Source organism: Eupeodes corollae, chromosome 1 (genome assembly GCF_945859685.1).
Source record: "Eupeodes corollae chromosome 1, idEupCoro1.1, whole genome shotgun sequence".
NCBI classification, from domain to species: domain Eukaryota; kingdom Metazoa; phylum Arthropoda; class Insecta; order Diptera; family Syrphidae; genus Eupeodes; species Eupeodes corollae.
This window is the reverse complement of record NC_079147.1, coordinates 202,154,890-202,178,047: the sequence shown is the minus strand read 5'-3', so window position 1 is coordinate 202,178,047 and position 23,158 is coordinate 202,154,890. Positions and strand designations below refer to the sequence as shown.

At 32.0% G+C, this 23,158-nt stretch overlaps 1 protein-coding gene across 9 annotated transcripts; it reads right to left on the bottom strand.

The window, feature by feature from the left end:
* Positions 1-725: 725 nt before the first annotated feature.
* Positions 726-23,110, bottom strand: LOC129940767 (RB1-inducible coiled-coil protein 1). Of its 9 annotated transcripts, XM_056049219.1 has the most exons (16): positions 22,171-22,265; positions 21,911-22,097; positions 16,710-17,259; positions 8,591-8,790; positions 7,773-8,533; positions 7,591-7,707; positions 7,359-7,531; positions 6,912-7,291; positions 6,752-6,842; positions 6,527-6,658; positions 6,289-6,457; positions 4,142-5,163; positions 3,794-4,079; positions 3,633-3,744; positions 3,267-3,565; positions 726-3,041 (listed from the first exon to the last, which is right to left on the bottom strand). In XM_056049219.1, exons 3-16 carry the CDS (start codon positions 16,775-16,777, stop codon positions 2,796-2,798), a joined length of 4,056 nt encoding a protein of 1,351 aa, XP_055905194.1. In that variant the 5' UTR covers positions 16,778-17,259; positions 21,911-22,097; positions 22,171-22,265; the 3' UTR covers positions 726-2,795. The 9 variants fall into 9 exon arrangements, with proteins under 9 accessions (XP_055905194.1, XP_055905202.1, XP_055905196.1 ...); XM_056049227.1 differs by lacking the exons at positions 21,911-22,097; positions 22,171-22,265 and adding an exon at positions 22,805-23,110 and having other exon boundaries at positions 726-1,935; XM_056049221.1 differs by lacking the exons at positions 21,911-22,097; positions 22,171-22,265 and adding an exon at positions 22,696-23,109.
* Positions 23,111-23,158: the final 48 nt, after the last annotated feature.

The window sequence follows — 23,158 nt, the reverse complement described above, 5'->3', positions numbered from 1 at the left end:
GAATACATACTAAACCGTATGAATACAGAAAATTAAAAAAAAATACTATACAATATTGCAAAAGCAAATCCTTTTTTAAAATTAATTTATTACACATTTAAATACCAGCACCCGGTACTTGAAAATTCCAAGCTTTGTTTATTGTACTTATATAGGTTTCGCTGAATAATTTTTTTTGTTCAAAATGGTATACAAAAATCGAGTGTAGTTTCGGCTGTGTGGCAAGTAGCGCCGTCCTGTTGAAACTAAAAGTTGAAAATATCTTGCTCTTCAATTTTTGTGAACAAAAATTCGTTTAACAGGCCTCTGGACCAGAACTCACACCAAACAGTGACTCGTTTGCGTGCGGGTTTCCTGTGCCCCAAATGCAAACATTTTGCTTGTTTACATACCCGCCAAGTTCAAAATGGGCTTTTTTGGCAAAATCGGCATCTTCTCTAAGCGTTGTGCAAGCATATACAGAACCATATTCGTTCAGTGGAAGGATAAAACTAATTATCTGTCAAATCAGACATCAGCTAAGTGTTACCATTCACGAAATAAGCACTAGTTGAAAAAAAAACGTTAGATGGCGGAGCTACCTCCATTATATCAACTGATCTATTGAAAATGACTTCGACTGTCACTTCTAAGAACAATTGCAAAAAAACTGCACAATTGTTAATCAATTTTTGAAAACCATTTTTCTGCTAAACATATTCCTGTGAATGAAAAATACACAAATATACAAACAAATCATTAAAATTTATTTTTATTTAGTTTATTAAAAAAATCGTTTATCATCACTTAATGGTTTTCATTTTTTGTGTTGTTTTGTTTTAAATATTGTTACATCTCTATTAAAGTATTTATTATGAATACATTTATATATAATTTACAACATGTTTTGCTCAAGTAATTCAGACAAAACTGCATGATGTATGATTCTTCTCATTTTGAGTCAATTTTTAAAAAAGATTTAAAAACCCCACATTGACGACTTAATTTTGTGTCCCTGCATAACAAACATGCAGGTGACACTCTCGCAAAATAATGATTTACAAACAAAATGCAAAAAAAAATATTGCATTTTGCTTAAATTTTTTCTTTTAACTGTTTTTTTTTTTACCGTTAAATTTTATTTTAAATTCAGTCCCGACCCTTTGCCAGTCACAAAAATAAATACATAAAATATTTCCATTTATATCCGTTTTTTTGTTTTAGTTTATGTAAAATTAATTTGCATCATAACCATTCGAAAAAATATTTCATTCATTCCATAAATCAATCAATATATCACAATTTATTATGCTTTATATAAATGTATGTTTTTTGTTATTAACAGCATATTATATTTGTATGCATTTTTTATTAAACTATTCTTATATTGTTTTTTTTTTTTTTTGTAATTAAAATTGCATTGCCTATTTTCCAGTGAACTTAGAAGAAAAAATCTACGTAACGTTATTCTCAAAATATATTATGTACTAGTATATTTTATAAAGTACTCTAGAAAGCGTTTACTTAGAAAAAGGTCTATACATAGCTTTATGGGTGAAAGATATATTCCTTTGTTTTGTTTTTGTTTAGTGTTAAAGCTCTGTGAAAAGAAAAATCATTTTATATTTTTTTATTTTAGTAGCTTGTTCATTTTAATTTTTTTTTATTAAACAACACTCTTGCTACATTAAAACAAAAGAAGATAAATGTTTTGTTTATTTTTTGTTACCACGAGTTGAAAGCGAAAAAGATGATTTTGTATACCTAGTTATTAGTTCCTGCTTTGTTTGAAAAACGAAAACCATTTAATTATTTAAAAGAAGTAGACTACTTAATTAAGCTGTGTAATTGATTTCAATGAATAGCGCCGTCCATGGTCATTTGAATAGGAGCTATAAGTGGTTCGATTAGAGTAAATAATCCGATCCGGTGACCGGTTGAGTTTTCAGCGTTATTCTGAAAAAGAATTTTGTTTTGCAAATGAAATTTGAAATCAAAAACAATACCAAACAAAACAAAAATAAAAATGTCTAGGCAGTGTAATTTTATGAAAGTCATGTAAGGATTTAAGGGTCATTCAATAGGCCTAAAATTGGCTAAACATTGATACATTTTTGTTATGACATTGGTTTATTTTTCTCTTAATAGGTTTCGATGAAATGAATAGTTTAATTGAATAAATATAAATATTGTTTGGAACACATGGAAATCAGTAGGCAAATGTTCACTCAGAAAATATATAAAAAAAACTTATTCATTTATACAGCATTTTTATTTGGGATAGGTAAACCCGAATTGGTAAATAAATCGAAGCGAAACCCATTCGTATATGTAGTCTTTCTAGCTGATTTGTGTTCATTTACTTATTGAAAACCCCTTATTACTATAAACAAAGCATTTTAATGGAACAAGGGAATAAACAACACATTATGTCACGCACTCTTTTAAGCATACAACAAATTATCGATGCACATCATACATTATTATGTCCAAAGAGAAAATAAAATGTCTCTTGATTTTTCTTTTAAATATACCATAATCTCTCATCCAATCAAATATTTTTTTGTTTTAGTAAACGGATTGTTTTTCTTCAAGTCATATAAAGTCGAATTTATAAAAAAAATAATATTTTCTTTTTAATGTAATATTACATTAATCCTTAAATCTAAATCGTGGTTGTTTTTTTTTTTTTTCTTGTTTTTAAGAAGATCAAAAATTATAAGAAAACAAAAATTTAAGAAATCACCTAGGTGCTAGAAGTTAAAACTACGTTAAGCTAGATAATTAAATTAAATGTTGTAGTTTAACAATTATCATTAATCTTGAGACATGGGAGGAAATTCGCTTTCGTCTTTAGCTTCGAGAGAGCGATATTCATCGGAATCATCGGTATCTTTTTCCAACGAGCAACTACCAATGTTGGCTAATATTTGAATTGGTATTGGACTGCGGCTGGCAGTTGTTGTGGTTGTAGTTGTTGAAGTTTTTGGGGTAGATGCGGTGGCAACTGCGATGACAGTAGTGTTAGCAGAAGTCGTTGGGAAGGAAGCAGATGAATTATCCTAAATAATTATAAATGATAAATGTGACAAATTTGTTGCTTTAGACGCGTATTTATAGATCTTTTTTAGTGTTTTTGATTGTGTTTTGGGTGGGTTAGATTGGGGATGAGTGTTTGTGTAAAATGTTTAGTCAAGAGAGAAGTACATGAGTGACGAATCATTTGCTTCATAGTTGAATGAATGGAATGGCGATGAAGTAGCTCTTGGAGTATCGGTAAGGCTTACCATCGGGGGAAAGTATGAAGCGGTTGGTTGCTCTGTTATCACAGATCGATTAGTTTCTTCTTCTTCGCTGACACTAATATAGCGGCAACGTTCGCTAAGAAGTGAAATTGGTTCGTCATCTTCTTCAGTGACGCTAGTTATACTAATGGTACGCTCTTTAAGTCCTGCATTGCAGCCCAAATCAACAGTATCATGTGGCGATGGCGCTTGACGCAGAATACTCAGATGTGTCAAAGATGATGGATCACTTGAATCGTTTTGGGAAAGCGAACGATTAATAGATACGTTTGAAGACGACGCTATACAATACAAAAAATACACAAATTATGCTCAAAAACTCAATTATTCTATTTTTTAGTCTCTTACATTCAAGACGTTCCCGTCTGCCGCCAGTCCATTTAGATTCATTACGAGAAAGAGCTTCAAGTTTTATGCGATAAAACTTAGAGCCTCTATTAACTCTATAACGATTTTCATCCTAAAAAAACAATATGAATTCCAGTTGAAATAAAAAAAAATAAATATACCTTTCTAGCTTGACAGTATTCTTTATTTACAACTCTTCCTAAGGCGTAAAATGGTGATGGTATCTCCAGCTCGCCAGGTCCTGGGAGGCGCAAATTTAGTGCACTTAAACTATCTCCATGCACAAAGTACAAACTAGATGAATCTTGTACGACCATAAATTGATAATGTCGCATACTCCAAACAACAAATACAATGTCACCTTTTGAACAAGATTCAAGTACAACATAACGATGGTTTGATCCACTGGACTTGGATCGTGGCAAAGTGCTAGCTTCCATAGCCGATCTTTAAAATAAAAATTTATTGATTATTATGACATGCATCAAAAAATAAAGTAAAAATGTTACCCTCTAAGCTCAGCAAAAGATTGTTCCATTTCAGTTCTACGTGATTTTTCCATATTCAATTCTTCCTCCATACGTATTTTTTCTCGATTCAAAAATTCTACTTTTTCCTTAAGCCAACTGTTTACCTCTTCGTTAGTCAAAATAGTTAATTTTGTTTTTAGATCCATATTGTCTTGGGTAAGCATTACATTTTTCTCTCTCAACATGTCTATATATTTTTCTTTATCATCTAGCATCATTTTCAACACACTCACATTATTGTCAGTGTTTTCATTCAAACTCTTAGGCAATGCGATTGCTTTGGCCTCCCAAATGGATCGTTCACAATCAACAGCCTTTTTAACAGCTTCCTCTTTCTCCGCACGCAAATCCTCACGAATTTGTGATACAATGGACTCGTGGCACGCAAGTTCAATCATGTCTATGGGCTTTTCAATCTTCTCTAAACTTGTGTCCGACGGCGAACGTTCCATACTAGTCATTAACTTATAACGACATCGAAGTGATTCGATTTCGGTTTTATGGTCATGAGTAAGTTTATCCCGAACTTCCATAACAGCTCGTTCTTTCTCAGCATTGGCGGCCAGTAAACTTTTATTCAAAGATTCCATTTGTTGCTCTAGCAATTTATAATTTTCTTCCAAATCTGTGCATTTTGTTTCTAGCTGTAAGACTTTCTCAGCATTGATTATGTCCTTTTGTTGTTGTTCATTTTTTAAATCGAGAATTTCTTTATCTTTCACACTGATTGCCATCTCGAGGCTATTCAACTCTGTTCTATGTTTAGCTGCCATTTCGATTATATCTTGTTCACGAGATTCATATTGCATCTGAACTAGCTGCCATTTTTCAGAGATATTTTGGAATTCACAACGCAAATCAATTTGATAGTTTTCCTGGTCGGATTTGAACTGTTGAAAATTAACACGCGCTAGTTTAATACATTCTTGCGATACTTCAGACATCGCTTTTAAAATAGATTTAAGGCGTTCGACCTCCAGACGAGTTGATCCGAGGTTTTCCTGTAAAAAAAAAGACAAAAAACAAAACAATTTTAATTTTTATTTGATATTTATTTGAAAAAAGGCTGAAAAGGTAATTTAAAGATACAAATGCGATAATACTAAAAATGATGAAGGATTTAATATTGTGTGTATTTTTTGAGATATATTTGATAGGAATAAGGGATATTTGACTGTGGGCCACCAATGCTGGAAATGTGTAAATACTACCAATGGGGAGGTCAATAACTAAAAAATAAACATTTTTTGGCATTGTTTGAAATTAAAAAAGAAAATATATCATATATTTTATTTGTTTTGTATTTTGTTTGTTCTATGTCCAATACCTGCAGTAGACCGAACACTGTCTCCATTGACTCCTTCGTATCAAAATGTGATAATTTGCTGGTCTTATTTTTATCATCATGAATCGGATATGTAAATGACATTATTTTGTTGAAACCGAAATCCAAGTCCAACAAATGTTCCTCTTTTAGGCTGCTCCCACCAACACTGGTTTGTTGCTTTAAAAGTTCTTCGTCAGCGTTATGGCCATCATCGGCATCGGCATCGCCATAGCTCGATGGCAGGGATTCGTCTATGTAAAAATCAGAATTAACAAATTCACTTTCGCCATCTTCCTCAGTGGTGGCATATTCCTTTATTATAACCGTTTTGATAAATTGTTCGGTAGTTCGCTGATCAGATGTTGCAGTGGTAGTATGGTGACCCAAATATAGAGGAAAGGGAGCTATAGGATTATAGGTATCCGAATCACATGGTGTGGGAGTGTCTTTTTCAGATATAACAGAAAGTGTGCTTAAATGCTCGTGATCATGATGTGGACGTGCGTTATTTTTTGGAAGGGCGGTATTAACTGTATTGATTGGGGCAGGGGAATGGAGTGCAATTTGGTTTTTAATGTGCCTTGGAGGTTTTTTTGGCGGACGAGGTTCATTCTATTTTGTTTTTGTTTTTTTAATTTTGATATTTGCATTTATTTAAATTTGGAATTGTTTCATATTTGTTTACGAATTTTATTTTCGCGCACGAAAGAGAAAAAGCATATAAGAAAAAAACACAAGAAAAAGTTGTAGGAATCCATAACCATATTGTTGTTAGAAAGTGTAGCTTTTCAATATTTACCTCGGTTAAAGTTTCCACAGTATGCGTTTGCGGGGTATCTGTAGACGTCGCTATATGGGCTACTTGGTAAACATTATCACTGGCAGATTGGGGAGCGTTATTCTCTGTTGGACTCATTTCGGGTTGGATGACTTTTTCAAATTCTTCCGTATCGGTTTCTGATTCGCCACTAAAGTAATTAAATTTTGTTTGTTTAAGAAACCCATTCCCTCTTTTTCAGAAAAAGTTAAACACTCACTCTTTTGATTGAGATTGTATGTCAAGTACTCGCTGATGATGTACATTTATGGGTCCAATTAAATTGGTTTGTATAACTTTATTAGTTGTTGAGCTGGAGGAACTTTTGACATTGGAGTTGTGGTTTCCAGATCTAAAGAAATACAAAAGAGAAAATTTGTGAATTAAATAATTTTTGATAATTTAAAAACATAAGCTTATTGAAATAAAAACAAAAAATATTCACCTTGAAATAAAAAAATTTATAACAGGGCCCATATCCGGCAGTTGAATGTGATGGGTAAGATCCGGTAGATAAGAAGTTAAAATATCAATATCTGAAATATAATACAAATTATACTAAAATGAATCCAACTCAACATAAGATAGATAACCTTAATACATACCACTTTTTGTTAAATTTGGGAGCCTAGCATCGAAAATTAATGGATTTTCATTGGCGAACGCTGGTGGCATATCATTCATTCCAGGAAAAAGAATGTTCAAGAAATGTCCCTGGAAACTAGCGTTGAAATTCCGTCTGCGATTTATCTCCTCATTGTGTATGGAGTCGAAATCCTCAGCTAGTCTGGACGCCCATTGACGGAATTCACCAGAGAAAATTTTCCTACGAATAACTTCGGTTACAGCAGCCACATATATACATGGAGCCTGGTGAATTTGTTCAATTATACTAATATGACGTTCTGCCCGTCTTAAACAACGATGGTAAAAAAGTTGTTTATTATCGAATTCACTCATTTTATTTTCCAAAACAATAATACGTCTGAAATAAAATGATAATGCTTTATTATAGCGATTAAAGAACGGTGACAAACAAGTGAACTAATTACTTTAGTCGTGTGTGCAAATTTGAACCTAACTCTTCCTTAGCTCTTGATATACAACGACGGAGTTCTCGAATTTTTTGATGATTCTGTAACATAACCAGCAGCTGACTTCTGTGGGAGGCACAAAGATCCGGAAGTATTGAGGCATCTCTAAGATTGATTGCACGGTTTTGGTTCTACGGTTTGGGGTTGAGAAGTTAAATTAGATAAAAAATACGATAAAGAATAAATTTACTTGTTGGAAAGCAGTTGACAGTTCCTTCTGGTCCTGCACCATATTCTTGATTTTGTACTTTATTTCTTCCAATTTACATAGACGTTCACTTAATCCTTTGACCTCCTTCATATCACTCTAAAATTGTTTAGGCATGTTTAATTTTTACCAACTATTTGGCCTAGCTTTCTCAATCGTCTTACCTGGTCCGCACTTTTTATTATGTGATTGACTTCTTCTTTTAGTTTTTCGTAAACTGCTTCATCGAATGTATTTAAACCTTGTATGCACTCTTCGGACATCTCTGTAAGTTTATTGTGATTTTCCTTGGCAGAGATCCATTGCAAAAGAGTGAGAGTTCTTCGTGTGCCACTACCGCCACTAGTAATGCTCAGTGCATCTCCTTTGTCATCGTCACTCCCCATTTTGGGTTTTTTATTAGGCGATGTACTATCACGTTTTTCGTCGTCCTGCGACTCTATTGAATCGAGACGTTGTTGGCTAGCCGAACTTTGTGGATCACCAGCCATCAATACAGACACATTTTGTTGAGATCTTGAGAATACTTCATCATTGCCCAGTAACTCATCGAATCCATGAAAATCCTCCTGGGCCATTTGCATTAATCCCGGTAAAATTGGAATTCGTGACAACTTGGACAAGTCGTCGGAGAAATAATTTAAAAGTTCTATATACGTTGCGCGTTTTTCTAAATGTCGATCGAAAGTCTGACAAAAGTTTCTAAAGCGTTGACGAAATTCTTCTGTCAAATCTTCCATATTGGCAACAACAGCAGACCAGCCTTGTTGTTGAAGATGTTGTTCATGGACCAAACGCTCACATATATTATCTTCTTCGCGTGCCAATTCGTACATCTGCTGTGCTAATTGTGCTCTAGTAACTACTGTTTCATAAACAGCTGGTAACGTTAGACAACGTTCTACCTGATCGTTAAGATCTATATCTTTAAAGAAATAAAATTTATATTTATTGTTCTTGACTTAATTATTTTTTATCTTACCATTTTCTAATGCGGCAATGGCAGGTGGTAGTTTTACATCTCCTATCAGGAACATGTAAATAGGATTTGTATCCGTCCCCGCTGAATAAAACGATACCTGTGTGGATTTGGTTAGCACTTCGCCGCCACTAACTAGTAATACTATATTTTGCGCCGATATTCCATGAAGACGTTCTATTGTGTCTTTTAAATTGGATACACTATAAGAAATAAAAATATACATTACCAAAATTTAAAGATTCGCAACAGTTCAGATTAAAATCAAACATGAACTTTCTACAAGTGAATTCATGAATGTACATAAATAATGAATAGTAAATTTAGTCGTATGTGAGCTCTAGGGTCCTTGTTTAAAACTGTCACAAAATATTAATTATTATTAATAAATTTATTTTAATAAAACGTTATTTGGTTAAGTTAATTTAAACATGGCACATGTAAAATCCCTGCTAACATACTATAAGCTATGGTGAGAAAAAACTTCATAACATTCTATTTTTCATTGCACGATTGGGCGGACGAACTTGCTCTTGTATCACGAGTCTGTTCCAAAATAGTAGTTGCAAGAAAAAGTTTGTTTACAAAAATTTAAACGCCATTTATTTTTATTTTTAATTAATTTTGTATATAATATGTACATATAACATAGGAGTATAAGAGCTTGGACAGAAAAGCGGTAGTTCAATATTTCCAGAATTTAGAGAAAATTTAATACAAATCTATCGGTTCGTTTTTGAGAAAACTCGAATTTTGTTACAAAACTACTGTTATTTTTAGTCTTAAACTGTAGGCATTTTATTTTAAAAGAACACCCTGTGTTTGTCCTTGTGCAAACTCGTTACTTTTTAGTACTAACAACATGCAAAACAATTGTTAAATACTCTAATCGTATGATCTTCCCGTAAGCTATGTTATACATAAATTATTTAAAGCTATAAATACAACCTTCGCTTAGTATTTGGCCTCTTTTTATCGAATAAAACTATACATGAACAAACTCGAATTAAGTGTTTCAATCGTTTGCCGAAGATTATTCCCTACAAAATTCAGAAGTGAGATCTGATACTCAAAACGTTTATTTAAAAATAATAAAAAGTTTTAACTTATAAAGTGTTTCGCATAAATATGTCGGAAGAATTTGATAATTTTCTTAATAAAGCAAAAGTTGCTATTCTTAAAGACATTTTACGATCAATTAATGAAAAAACCGATGGCACAAAAGCGATGCTAAAAATGAGAGTTCAAGACGCAGTTAGAGGTTATGCCAAGGAAGACCTGCAAAAGCTTGCAAAAGATTTCATGCCTGAGCGTAACCGCAACGAGTCAGAATCTTCTGACGATCATGGGTCTGAGCTGGAAGGAGAACCACCTGCAGAACAAAGTGATGACATCGATGAAGAGCTAAATAATTTGCGAGAAGCATGCAAGAAGAAAGAAGAGATTATTCTACTCAGACGTAAGCTGAAGGAACTGCAGATCGAAGACGCCGCTCATGAAAATCCAAGTCAAAGGCCACATGTTTCTAGTAGTTTCAAAGACATGGAAGACTTAATGTGTCCATACAGTGGGGATGACAACTTTCCAATTGACAGATGGGTCGAACATTTTGAGGAATATTCTGAAACCCTCCATCTGGACGACCGTACCAAGTTCATTTTCGGAAAAAGGCTCCTTATTGGAACTGCAAGAATTTTCATACGATCTTTAAAAACTCGAACGTGGACTGAACTGAGAAATGCTCTAATGGGTGAGTTTAAACGAATCGTAACGAAAGCAGATATTTTCAGTGAGCTTAATGCGAGAAAACGACGTCGTGACGAGACCATACAACAATATGTGCTCTCAATGCAAGAAATTGCTTCACATAATCCAATCGAGGAGGAGGATTTAATACAATTTATAATCAAGGGCATATCTGATGTGGAGATCAATAAGAGTATTCTCTATAATGCCAATAATATCGAAGAACTTAAAAGCGCACTCAGAAAGTACGAGAAATTTAAGAACAACAGCCGTGAACGTGACAATTTAACATACAAGCCTAGTACGTCTCATAATTATCGAAACAAGCACAGAAACATTCCATTAAAAAAGAATGTTGAGAGAGAGGCAGTCGATGCACCTGTTAGCAATTTCTATCAAAAAAAAGAATTCACTTGCTTTAAATGTGGTACACGTGGTCACATTGCTAAAAATTGTTTGAAAGATAAACCAGTTTTGACATTCAAGGCCAACAGCAACAGCATTGAAGATTACCAACAAATATCCAACCAACAAATTCACCGAGAAGCCAGAGAAATATTTAATCGAGAAAGAAGCAGATTCCAACAACGATGCAGCCTAGAAACCAACAATTTTGAGAAGCAGATTTCTTATCGATTCATTGAGAGCGGCTTTGAATGTTCATCTGTACTCACAACACTCTTGGACTCAGGGAGTCCAATAAGCTTCATCAAGGAAAAATACTTGCCGCCGTCGTTGATATTACCTCTGGATAAAAATAGTCAGTCATATTTTGGAGTCAACAACAGCCCGCTCCAAGTCTTGGGAAGTGTTAATACTTTTATAATTTTTGAAAATTTAAAAACAAATTTATCTCTTTTAGTAGTTGAAAACAATTCCATGAGTTATCCAGCTGTTCTTGGACGAAATTTCATCGATAAAATTGGTATGGTGCTTACAAGATGTGAAACTAAAGGTGAAGGTGATATAAACGTAAATTTGTCGGAGTCATCAAACAACGTCGTGGAGTGTAATCGTTTATCAGATGTAACATTGTCGTCATTAAATCCGTATCCAGAAACGCATGTTTGCATGAATTTGTCGTCCTCAAGTCAATGTCAGTGTCCGCATGTAAGTAAATTAAGTGAAGAGGTTAACTTTATTAAACAAATTTATAACATTAACTTATGTGATGAAGAATCAGAGTTAGATATTAGGGTTAATTCAGATTTGCCATTTAGTATTCAAGAAAGTGTTAAAAATGTAGTCAGACCAGCTTTTGATACGAGTTTAGATTGTGTTGTGCCTGATGAGAATGAATTTAAAATGAGTATTGTTTTATCAAAAGATATTCCGTTTCATTGTCCTCCTAGAAGGTTACCATACTCTCATAAGATCGAGCTAGAGAAAATTCTTAAGGATCTTTTAAGCAAAGGCATAATTCGCGAGTCAAATTCTCAATACGCGTCTCCAATTGTACTCGTTGAAAAGAAAAATAAAGAGTTTAGGTTATGTATTGATTATAGGGAACTTAATAAAATAACATTGCGTGATAATTATCCGTTACCCTTGATTGAAGATAACATCGACCGATTGAAAAATAAAAAATACTATACTACACTAGATTTGAAAAATGGTTTTTATCATGTTTCACTTGAAGAGGAATCAAGAAAATACACATCATTTACGACACCTATTGGACAATATGAGTTCACCAAAATGCCGTTTGGGCTTAAGAACGCCCCCTCTGTTTTCGAGCGTTACATGAAGCATTTATTTGGTAAACTCATACAGCAATCAAAAGTGTTGACGTACCTTGATGACATCCTCATCGCGACAGAAACAATTGAGGAACATATTGATATTTTAAAAGAAGTAGTTAATATAGTTGTCACTAAAGGGTTGAAACTCAGATTGGATAAATGTGTCTTCTTAAAAGATGAGATAACCTATTTAGGTTACAAAATTAATGAAAACGGTGTAAGTCCTAATGAAACAAATTTAAAAGCCATTGAAAATTTTCCGCTACCTACTTCGACTAAAGACATTCATAGTTTTCTTGGACTTTGTTCCTACTTTAGGAAGTTCATAAATCAATTTGCCAACAAAGCCAAACCACTTTATGATTTGTTGAGGAAAGATGCAACATTTGTCTTTGGTCCAAAAGAAAAAGCCGTTTTTAACCTTTTAAAAAGTAAACTGATTTCAGCGCCATTTTTGTCAATTTATAGTCCGAATAGTCCTACGGAACTACACTGCGATGCCAGCACGCATGGATTTGGAGCCGTGTTGTTGCAAAAGCAAAGTGATGGTAAATTCCATCCAGTGTTTTATTTCTCCAAACGTACGACTGAAGCTGAAAGTAGGTTCCATAGCTACGAACTCGAAACCTTGTCCATAGTCTATGCTCTAAGGCGTTTCCGAATTTATTTACTTGGCATTCCATTTAAAATCGTAACGGATTGCCAAGCTCTTGTTTTAACACTAAACAAAAAAACTTTGAATCCTCGCATATCGCGATGGGCTCTTGAGTTGCAAGCATACGACTATTCTGTGGAGCATAGAAAGAGTGATCGAATGTCTCATGTTGATTCTCTCAGTAGATCTTTTAACATTTTGCACATTGATGACGAATCCTTTGAGTTTGTACTTGCCGCTGCCCAAAAACAAGATCCTAAAATAATAGCGATTGCAAGTGAGTTGATTAAGTCTGAAAGTCCTCACTATGATATGGTTGATGGATTGGTATATAGGAAATCAAAAGATAATATACTTTTTTACGTTCCATCTCACATGGAAGAGCAAGTAGTCCGGACTCATCACGAAGCCCTTTGTCATCTGGGAGTTGACAAGTGCTTTGAGCACATATCTCGAATTTATTGGTTTCCCCATATGAAGGACAAAATTAGAACCGTTATCAAAAATTGCCTTAAATGCATCTACTTTTCACCTGAATCTGGGAAAGCAGAAGGTGTTCTCCATCCGATTCCAAAAGGGAACATACCTTTTGATACGCTACATATAGACCACCTTGGTCCATTTTCCAACTCGCGTTCCAATAAAAAACATATTTTCGTGATGATTGATGGCTTTACCAAATTTACTAAGCTTTATCCAAATAAAAGTACCTCAAGTAAAGAAGCTATAGAATGCTTAAAATCATATTTTGCTAATTTTTCGAGGCCGAACCGAATCATATCTGACCGCGGGACATGTTTCACATCCAAAGAATTTTCAGAGTTTTTGCATGACAACAACATACAGCATGTCAAGGTTGCAACGCACACCCCTCAATCTAATGGTCAGGTGGAAAGGCTTAACCGCATAATTACACCAATGCTTGCAAAGGAATGTGAAGCGCATACTACAATTGATTGGGACAAGCATCTTGAAAAGGTTGAGTTCGCCATTAATAACAGCGTAAATAGAAGTACCGGATTCACACCAAGCACTTTACTTTTTGGTAGAGATCAGAAGGGAAAATTTTGCGATAAAGTTAAAGAGTTTTTGGTAAACAATTTAGGTTCTGATAAAATAAATTTAGATGAGATCAGAAAAGGAGCTGAGGAAAAAAATGAAAAAGAGCAATTAAAAAACAAATTATACTACGATAACCGTCATAAAAGTCCAACGGAATATAAGCAAGGAGATTATATCATGATTAAGAACATAGACACTACTCCAGGGACGAACAAAAAACTGTTAGCTAAGTTTCGTGGTCCATATGAAATTAAAAAAGTACTTCCAAATCATAGGTATGCAATAGGTGATATAGAAGGACTACAGTTAACCAGGTTACCGTATAAGGGTATATGTTCTCCTAGTAATATGAAATTATATGTGACTCCGAATATTGACTTGAAAGGTGATGAACTTCATGAATGTGTTTCTAAAAATTAATATTTTTTACACGAGTTATGAATTTAATCTGATTACACCTGCTGCACACATGCTAATTATATCGATGAACTTTTATCCATTTAGCTTTTAAATAATTCCTTTAATTATTCAATTCAATATATTGAATTATTTATTTAATTAAAAGAAAAATGTATGTTTTAACTATTCAATTAAAAAAAAAAGAGAGTTTTATGTTTACGAATATAATATTATATGTAACTCAATTTAATTAATTTTACAAGTTTTCTTAACTTTTCATTTTATGAAATATGAACAATTTATTAAAAAAAAAAAAACATGAAATATTTACTGTAACAAGTTTTGTTTTTTTACAAAGGTACTCGTATACCTCATTTATGAAAGAAAATTTTGTATTTATGTATTTATGACTTAATGTTATCGTAATGATGTTTTAATGAAATTTGTAATCGGGACGATTATACGGTCAGAATGGCCGAGCTGTAGGCATTTTATTTTAAAAGAACACCCTGTGTTTGTCCTTGTGCAAACTCGTTACTTTTTAGTACTAACAACATGCAAAACAATTGTTAAATACTCTAATCGTATGATCTTCCCGTAAGCTATGTTATACATAAATTATTTAAAGCTATAAATACAACCTTCGCTTAGTATTTGGCCTCTTTTTATCGAATAAAACTATACATGAACAAACTCGAATTAAGTGTTTCAATCGTTTGCCGAAGATTATTCCCTACAAAACCTAACTCGAATGTGCTTAAAACCTTATATTCCAAGTTTGAACTAAATCATCCCAATGGTTTGGGCTGTAGGGTCGAGGACACATAGACAGGCAGACGGACTGAATCAACGGACTCCCTTTTTCGACGTCTCTGCTATCGAAAGTTTTAACTAATGCAGTACTTGACATATAGTTTCTATATATTGCAAGTAAAAATTGAATTGTTCATTGTCTGAATACTTTGGTTAGTATGTTTGATTATTATTATTAATTTTTTTTACTTTTGTTGATTTTTTTAATTTATTAATTTGATTTGCTAGTGCTTATTATAATTTTCAATCAAATTCCGTTTTCTCAATTATATATGCATGATATAAATTAATGCTGCTCAAATATAGTTTCAGTGTTGTGTAAACAAATTCATATCCAATCTTTTTCATCTTATTTAAAAAATAATGTTGGACTGTTTTGTAAACAAAAATTCCTAGACAATATATTAAGCCCAATTTCCTTATTTACTATTTATGTGCAACCTGCTTCTGTTTTTATTTGATTTATTTAAATTGAGTTCAAACAAAAAAAAATATGACAAAACTCGAATTTATTAATGCAAAAATTATACGCATTTTATTTTTGTGAAACCCCCATGTTAATTTTTAAGATATTTTAATACATTTGTATTTTTATTTGAGTTTAAATTAAGCATATCTATTCTATAAATAAACACTGCATAATTTACAAATGTTTTAATTATTTTTTTCTATAGACATAATTCTGAATGAACAGAATCATAGATGGGCATGTACTATATGCCTACATATTTCTATATTTATGCTGTACACAAATACTTTGAAAAATTAAGTGTGTATATTGCTACTTGTAAAACTTTCAATGCCTCAAAACTAATGTGCCTCAGAGTGCAACACCCAGAAAATAAAGCTTCATAATGTTTTACTTACTACTTACTACCTCATGCCACAAAATTGCTATTATAAAAATAATATCATATACAAATATTCCGCGTTTGTTTCCATCAAATTCCTCGTAAATTATTAGCTAGTAATTGAATGTCAGATTATGCGAGTTATGACAAATCCATTTAATAGACAGATAATAATAACAATATTTAGAAATTGAACTAAAAGAATCTATTTATTACTCAACATCTTTCTTTAGTTTAAATATAGGAATTGAACTACGTCTAATAGTCATGTTTGTTTTTATTTTCAATGTCGTCTTCAATTTTTTCTGTTGGTATATTTTTCAAGCTACAAAAGTGTGAATGACCAATATCTCTAGATTCAAAAACAAGTTTACTTTGTATTTATATGGCTGATTCACAAAACACGTGTGATTTCATCATTTTCCTCAAAATTATGTTCTCTAAACAAAGGCTATAAGTCATGTATTCTACATTTTTATTTGTTTACGGACTGCTTAAATGCTTGAAAATGAAATACGTTGCTTTCCTTGTAGAGATTTAAATAGTATCTAACCTATATTGATTAGCTTAACTGGTATTTGAAAACAATACTAGACTAGACAAACGAAAGTCGGCGTCGTGTCGGGGCGATCGACCAACGATAGCCATGATGTCAGACTTACATAGAAGAAAGCTAGAAAAGATTATGGGTTGCGTTAATATTTGAACACGACATATCCGAGTAAGTGAGAGTGTCTCGACTCTCGTCTATTTGTTTATTTTTTAGAATTTTGTATTTATTTCAAATAATATAATACAACGCATAAAACAATGTATAGGTAGATAGATAAATAGATGGCGTATTGTTTTCTTACCTTGACAATGCGACATTCATATCGAACTTCAACATCCTTCCCATATCGACATGAAATACGTACAACATGATTGCGTTGTTTTGATTTGTTTTTGTTTCACGGACTCGAAAATTCGGGAAATCAATATACGTACTAAAAAAATTTTATATTACGAAATAAAACTAATCATTTGCACTTATTTTTGTTGTATTGTGTTGTTTTTGTTATTATTATTACTTGCTGATATTTTGATAGCACAACAACGCTCGTGTGCTTTCAGATTTAACTTAAAAAAAAGTTTATAATAGCGTGGTTTTATATACATAAACATACAAATAGGTTTTAGGTATGTGAAGAGGCAAGGCTTGATGTTTTTATTTTTTTTATTTTAGTTAAATTTTCTTTAAAATTTGTTTTTGTTTACTCTTCTTTTAATTCTTTTGTTTCTTAAAATAATGAATGAAATTGTGTTTTTATATCACTTTACTGCGTCTATTCCAAAGGGTTTTTATAGCGTTAAGAAAATGGGTTTGCATTCGTTGATTTGATTTGTGTTCACAGAAGAAACGATCTGGAAAAAGGAAATAAAATATATTAATTAATGTATGAGTTATGAAGGTGAAAGCTGTTTATGTTTTTTTATAATATTGATCATCTCTTAAACTTTATAGGTAATTGTCTTCATTGGATTTAAATGTTATCCATTTGGTTTTTAAACCTTTAAAATGATTTTATTATTGTACAACATTTCTTAGATTTGCATTATTTTTCATCATGATAATTGTTATTTTATTTATAGTTCTGAAATTTGGCACAATGAGCAATCTTTAGCAGAAATATTAAATAGTAGGGAAAATCTGGTAATCTCACTAGTGCTGAAAACATCCGAAATAGTTTTAGTAGCTGAAAGCACATAAGCTCAAATAAAGTAACAATTCACACAAGTACAATTGTTTACACTACAAATAAAACATTCGAGTTGAGATCTCAAGAATTTACAATTTTGGCAGAACACGAGCACACAATTCACGCATAATTGGAATGATTTTACATTAATTTATATTTTTAAATTTATTATAATTGTACTCTTCAATGGTATTGTAAACAGAACAAAGAATTATTATATAGGTTGATAAAATTAAAGCCAGAAAGAAAATGAGTAATGTTAGGTGATTTTTGTTTTATTTTTTATTTATTTCTCTCACTCTCTGACAAAAACCGAGACACACCACATCTACAATTAATGTGCACGGTAGATTTTAAATTGGAGGTTGATGAACTGTAATTTTGAAAATTTGGGTTGAGCGAACGTTAAATCCATAAACAAGCTACCTAGGTATTTAAACTTCAGTGTTGCATGAACTCCACAACCTTGTCATCTTTAATTTTTTAACGGATCCAGTGGAAGTAGATTTGAATATAATTTTAATTAGCAAAACAAACTACGAATTAAAATTGAATAAAAACGCCGAGCTGTGCAGCACCGCTATTGGCGCTGCTTACAACAAATTGTTGACAAACAAACTCGACATTAACATACAAAATGTTTAGATAGTACTCGTAATGATTCGTTTTAATGCCCACTATGGTTGTTTCCTCATCTTCACCTTGAAATAATAAATAGCTCGCCATAAACATTAAAAGCTTCGTAGACACGTGCCGCGGTTTGATAAAATTTTAAAATATATGAACTCTTACTATTAAATTCAACTCGGATCACAATATCACAGATGTGCCTTACAAAACAATACTAATTAACATCTTTTATAAGTTTAAGACATTTTCTAATATATTTAATTACTCAATTACAATTATTTACTATAGAATTTTTTTTACAGAAACCCGTTGCGTTATTTCTTAAGCGGGAAGCGTATTAGTAATGCTATGCGTTGGGCTTTTGATAGAAGCAACAACTCGAAAAATATTGTCTGAATACAGTTTAGTGTAGTATAGTTTGTCCGAAGCCAAAGTTCCAAGGCCAAACTAAAAGCTTATACATTACTCGGCTGGTTAGGAAAGTATGGATGTGTGGAGTGATAATGTTTACGTTTTGTGTTTGCTGCCCAGCTGAAGTTATTCTTCGATTCAGCTGAACGCGTGTGAGATTGTTTTTTTTTCAAGAACCTGTTTTATGAAATTGCTTTAGTTTAAGTTTTATTGTTGTTGGTAAATATTTATTAGAGAAAGAGGTAAATATGTATAAAACTTATTCAATCCATGTCATATTCTCTTAGGAAAAAAAAGTTAAATATAAACAAGTCTGTATACCTATGTAAACATGTATAATAGGTATGTACATATGTATTATGTATTTCATTGGTTTTGTTGTATTAGGTTTTCATTTGATATCTCGAATTGAATGCTAAAATGGTCGAATTGGTGATGAAAACCAAGTTATCGGGTTTACCACACATAAGCCACATTATATTCGGATATAATCTGGAGAGAAATAAATGATATTTTCGGGGTAAGCCCTAATTAGAGCTTCGAAAGGACATTACTAGGAAATCCCTTTTTAGCGTTTTTTAAGAAATAAACAAACATTCCTTATTCTTCAAAAACGCTTTGAAAGAAGGGGTTTTATATTAAAGCAGTCTTTGACAACCTTAAAAAAGGGACTTTATAGAAATTGTGTGTAGATCATTGTCAACTTTTAAATGTGGAATGATATTTAAGGAATTCGTAAACACACTTTCTGTGTTAGAAACCTCGAAAAGTGTGTATGCTTATCTTATTACGTTTGCTTATTCTTGGTTTAAAGCAGGTGAATATATGTATTTGTACTCTCTTTCAACTACTTTAATACCGTTACAAGAATCTATGTTAGAGTTATAATTTGTCAAAGTATAACAAGCTAGGAGCTTAAGAGCCAGCTGTATGTGCTGCGCTTTATTAAAGCTAACTTATATTTAAGCATGTACATATACAATACAGTGTCCAAATCCTTAATACATAATTTCAGAGCACAGTTTGCATGATACACCATTAAACTTCTATGAACCTATGAATTTTCAAAATACACCAACAACTATGTATGGGGCTATCATACAAAAAACGAAACCCACTGCGTTTAGCATTTACAGTCTAACATAGTAAAACATATCCACCACCACCCTTAACGGTTGCTTTTAATTTTTTCATTTAGCTCTTCATTAGGCCAGACATTAACATAGATGAGCCAAAAATATTGAACTTACTCTTATCTGTAAATATGCAAATCTACCAACAATCAAAATCTTTGGAAAGACAATCTTGCGAATGCAGTGTTTTTTAAGTTTTTTGTTTTGCTGATAAATGGCTTCTTTTTGGCTACCCTTCCATTGCAGTTAATTTGTCTGAAAATAATTCGAATTGTTTCTGGACAAGCTTTTTCCCTCGACACTTTTTAGGCTCTTCAGCAAATTTGGGAGCATTAGTTTTGAGGTTTTCCTTAACTACACGAATTATCCACCGCTCATCCGCATCAGTAAAACTTCCTACAGCTACATACATACATTTTGTTTTATTTTGAGGATTTAAGGATTTATTAGACCGTTCAGTGACTTCTGCTTAATAAATTCGCAATTACTCTAAGCGTCTTGCCATTTTTTTAATGCATTATTACAAAATGTACATCAACAGATGTTTGGCTGTTTTGTCTACCCATTTGTTTCAGATTAATTTTTTTGTTGAAAGAACTCACAATACAGCTTAAATAATAAAACTTAATTTTTTTAAATATGGCTAACTTGAATTAAAAATTACTGTACGAGTTTAAGTTTTAGGTGTTTTTTGTGACTAGTTTTGAAAGTACTTGCTTATGGTACTTTTGAGATGAAGTTTTGAGAGTTTTTCTTAACAAATCTTCAAATTACTGTTTTTGCTCTAGGTATATACCTATGTTCGAAAATATATCACTTTCATATTTCTTGTTTCTCTTTTTTTTCTATAAAAAATAATTGTTTTGTACGAGTTTTAGTTTGATACACTGCAGCTAACTAGGCACAAACGAGTATGGAGTTACATCTAGTCTATATACACTGTAGATAAGAAATTCTGTAGGTGGGTACATTGTCACTTTATTTTTGTTTGCCAACTTTCTTATCAAATCAAAAATAAACAATGAAATCATTACCTCATTAAATTTTTGTTTTTGTAAAACCTGGAAACAAAAAATAAAATTCAGCATAGCATATTAGTAGTTAATGATCTCAGGTTAAGTAATACATATCTTCCTATCAACATTACTTTGAGAGTTATATTGTTTTTAAAATGTGCCTAGTTTTACTAGGAAAAAATTTATACTTATTCACATTGTAAATGGAACAATGAACTTAAACTGCAGCAATATCAGTACCATATTAATGGTTTTTGAATTCTTAGAAAAATATAGGTTTATTATACCTTCATATGTATGTAGATATCTATGTAAATATATAGGTTCTATACTCAAATTTACACTACACATCTCACTGCTTTCTTACCCATAACAAACGATACTTTTATTAGCTGCACCAACTGGTTTTGTGTCATATTCTTTAAGGATACTAACATAGGAATACTTTTAAATGCACTTAATGTTTCGAGTTTTGTTTGTATGTACTACATTTCCCTTGACAGCTAGAGGCTATACAAAAAAAATCAATAACATCCAAACGCACAGTGAATATTTTTTCTTTCTGCTTTCGGAATAGGGATATATTTAAATAATTTTTTACCTGCTATTCCTGTCTAGTTTGTTTGTTAAGATTGTTTTAGATTTTAGATAGAATTGGTAGCAGGGGGTTCGAGTTTACAAACACTTCACGTATTAAACTAAGTGTCTACCCGATCGTATCGAGTGGAGTTAAAATTTTGGACACAACTTTTATTATATATTATAGAAAGTGTTAAAAAAAGGGCTTAAACACCATCACAACACACAGGACAAAGGACAATGAAAATATGTATGTACATGAGTAGGTACATGAACTCATACCTACTTCATGAACAAAGCACAAATTAATTTTGCATTCGCACTTGCTTCTCGATTTATATAATAAAAATATTGTTGTTTTTTTTCACAAGAAGAAAGTGAAGGCAGAGAGACCTTTAATAGTCAATTAACTAGAGAACACAGCTCGAATGGACGGAGCAGGTTATTTCAGTGTTTCTTTTTGCCTTTTTTAATTACATGGTGAATTTGAATAAATAATTAAATCGGAGAGAATTAAACACTTATCCGTTATAAAAGACTTACTCACTTTTTAAAAAAATGGTTTTTCTTGCAATTTTGCAAATAGTTTTAACAAGTTTCTTTTTTATTGAATGAAAAGATAAAACCTTTGTTGACGTTGTTTGTTTTCTTTTTTTTGCTTTAATTTTTAAATGTTACAAAATTTTAAAGACTGCTTCTCAGGCCTGTTCTCCTCCGTCTACCTTCCTCTGACTCTGAAACGAATATTTTTGCTTTGTTATGCTTCTCGTTGCTAGCAAGATGAATTGTATTTTGGGATGAACTCACATAAAATGAATCCGAATGTGAAAAAAAGCAAAACGTCAAACTATTAAAGGCGAATAAGCAGTATAGTTATCCTTTGCACCTTTATTCAACGAGCTTACAGATAAAGAGAGACAACAGATTAACAAAGCTGTACAAAAATAAAATATTTGGTAAATAAATAATGAGAAGAATGAGGTACATGAAAATGAACTCATAGAAAGAGAAATGAGAAAAGCTCAGCTGATTGCTATTTTATGGTTTTCTTCTGTTTTTTGGATTTTTATTATTGATGGACATTCGCATGTAATTATTATTACTTTTGTAATTTTCCATATTTTGTTCTTTTTTATAGACTTGAGATTTTTTGCTATCAAGGAGAGAATATTTAATAGTAAAATTTTACACACAACTTATTTTGTTGATTTTGGAAAGTAAACACTACCGTTTTGTGATTGTGATCACTCATAGAAAATAAAAAACAAGATGAACGTAATGAATAAAGTCGCAGAAGAAAGATTTGCAATACATAATACATAGTATATATACCTACATATGTGTTGTAATTCCCTCCGACGAATCAAATTAATTAAACAAGGACTTAAAATAAACTAATATTACCACTTTTTCCTGAAATCTTTAAGTTATAATGTCTCACCATTTTCCTTTTATGCTTCTAGGAAAATATGTAGTTAGTGTAATTACAAGAAAATGGAACAATATGCGATCTCTTATCAACTTTTCACTTTGCTGCATGACCCGTAACTCCGATTCATTTTATTTCACTTTTCTTTTATATTTAATTTTATTTTTTTAGAAACATTTAACAGTTTAATATTTAATTTATTCGAAATATTACTTTATATTTTTTTGGAGTATTTCGTTTGTTTTTATTCACGCGACAATAATACAAAAATATTGCCTTTGTTGCAGCCCAGACGAGACGATTTCAAATCATTCAATGGTAATGGAATAAGAATGCAGAATGGATTATAAATGAATTCAGTGAATT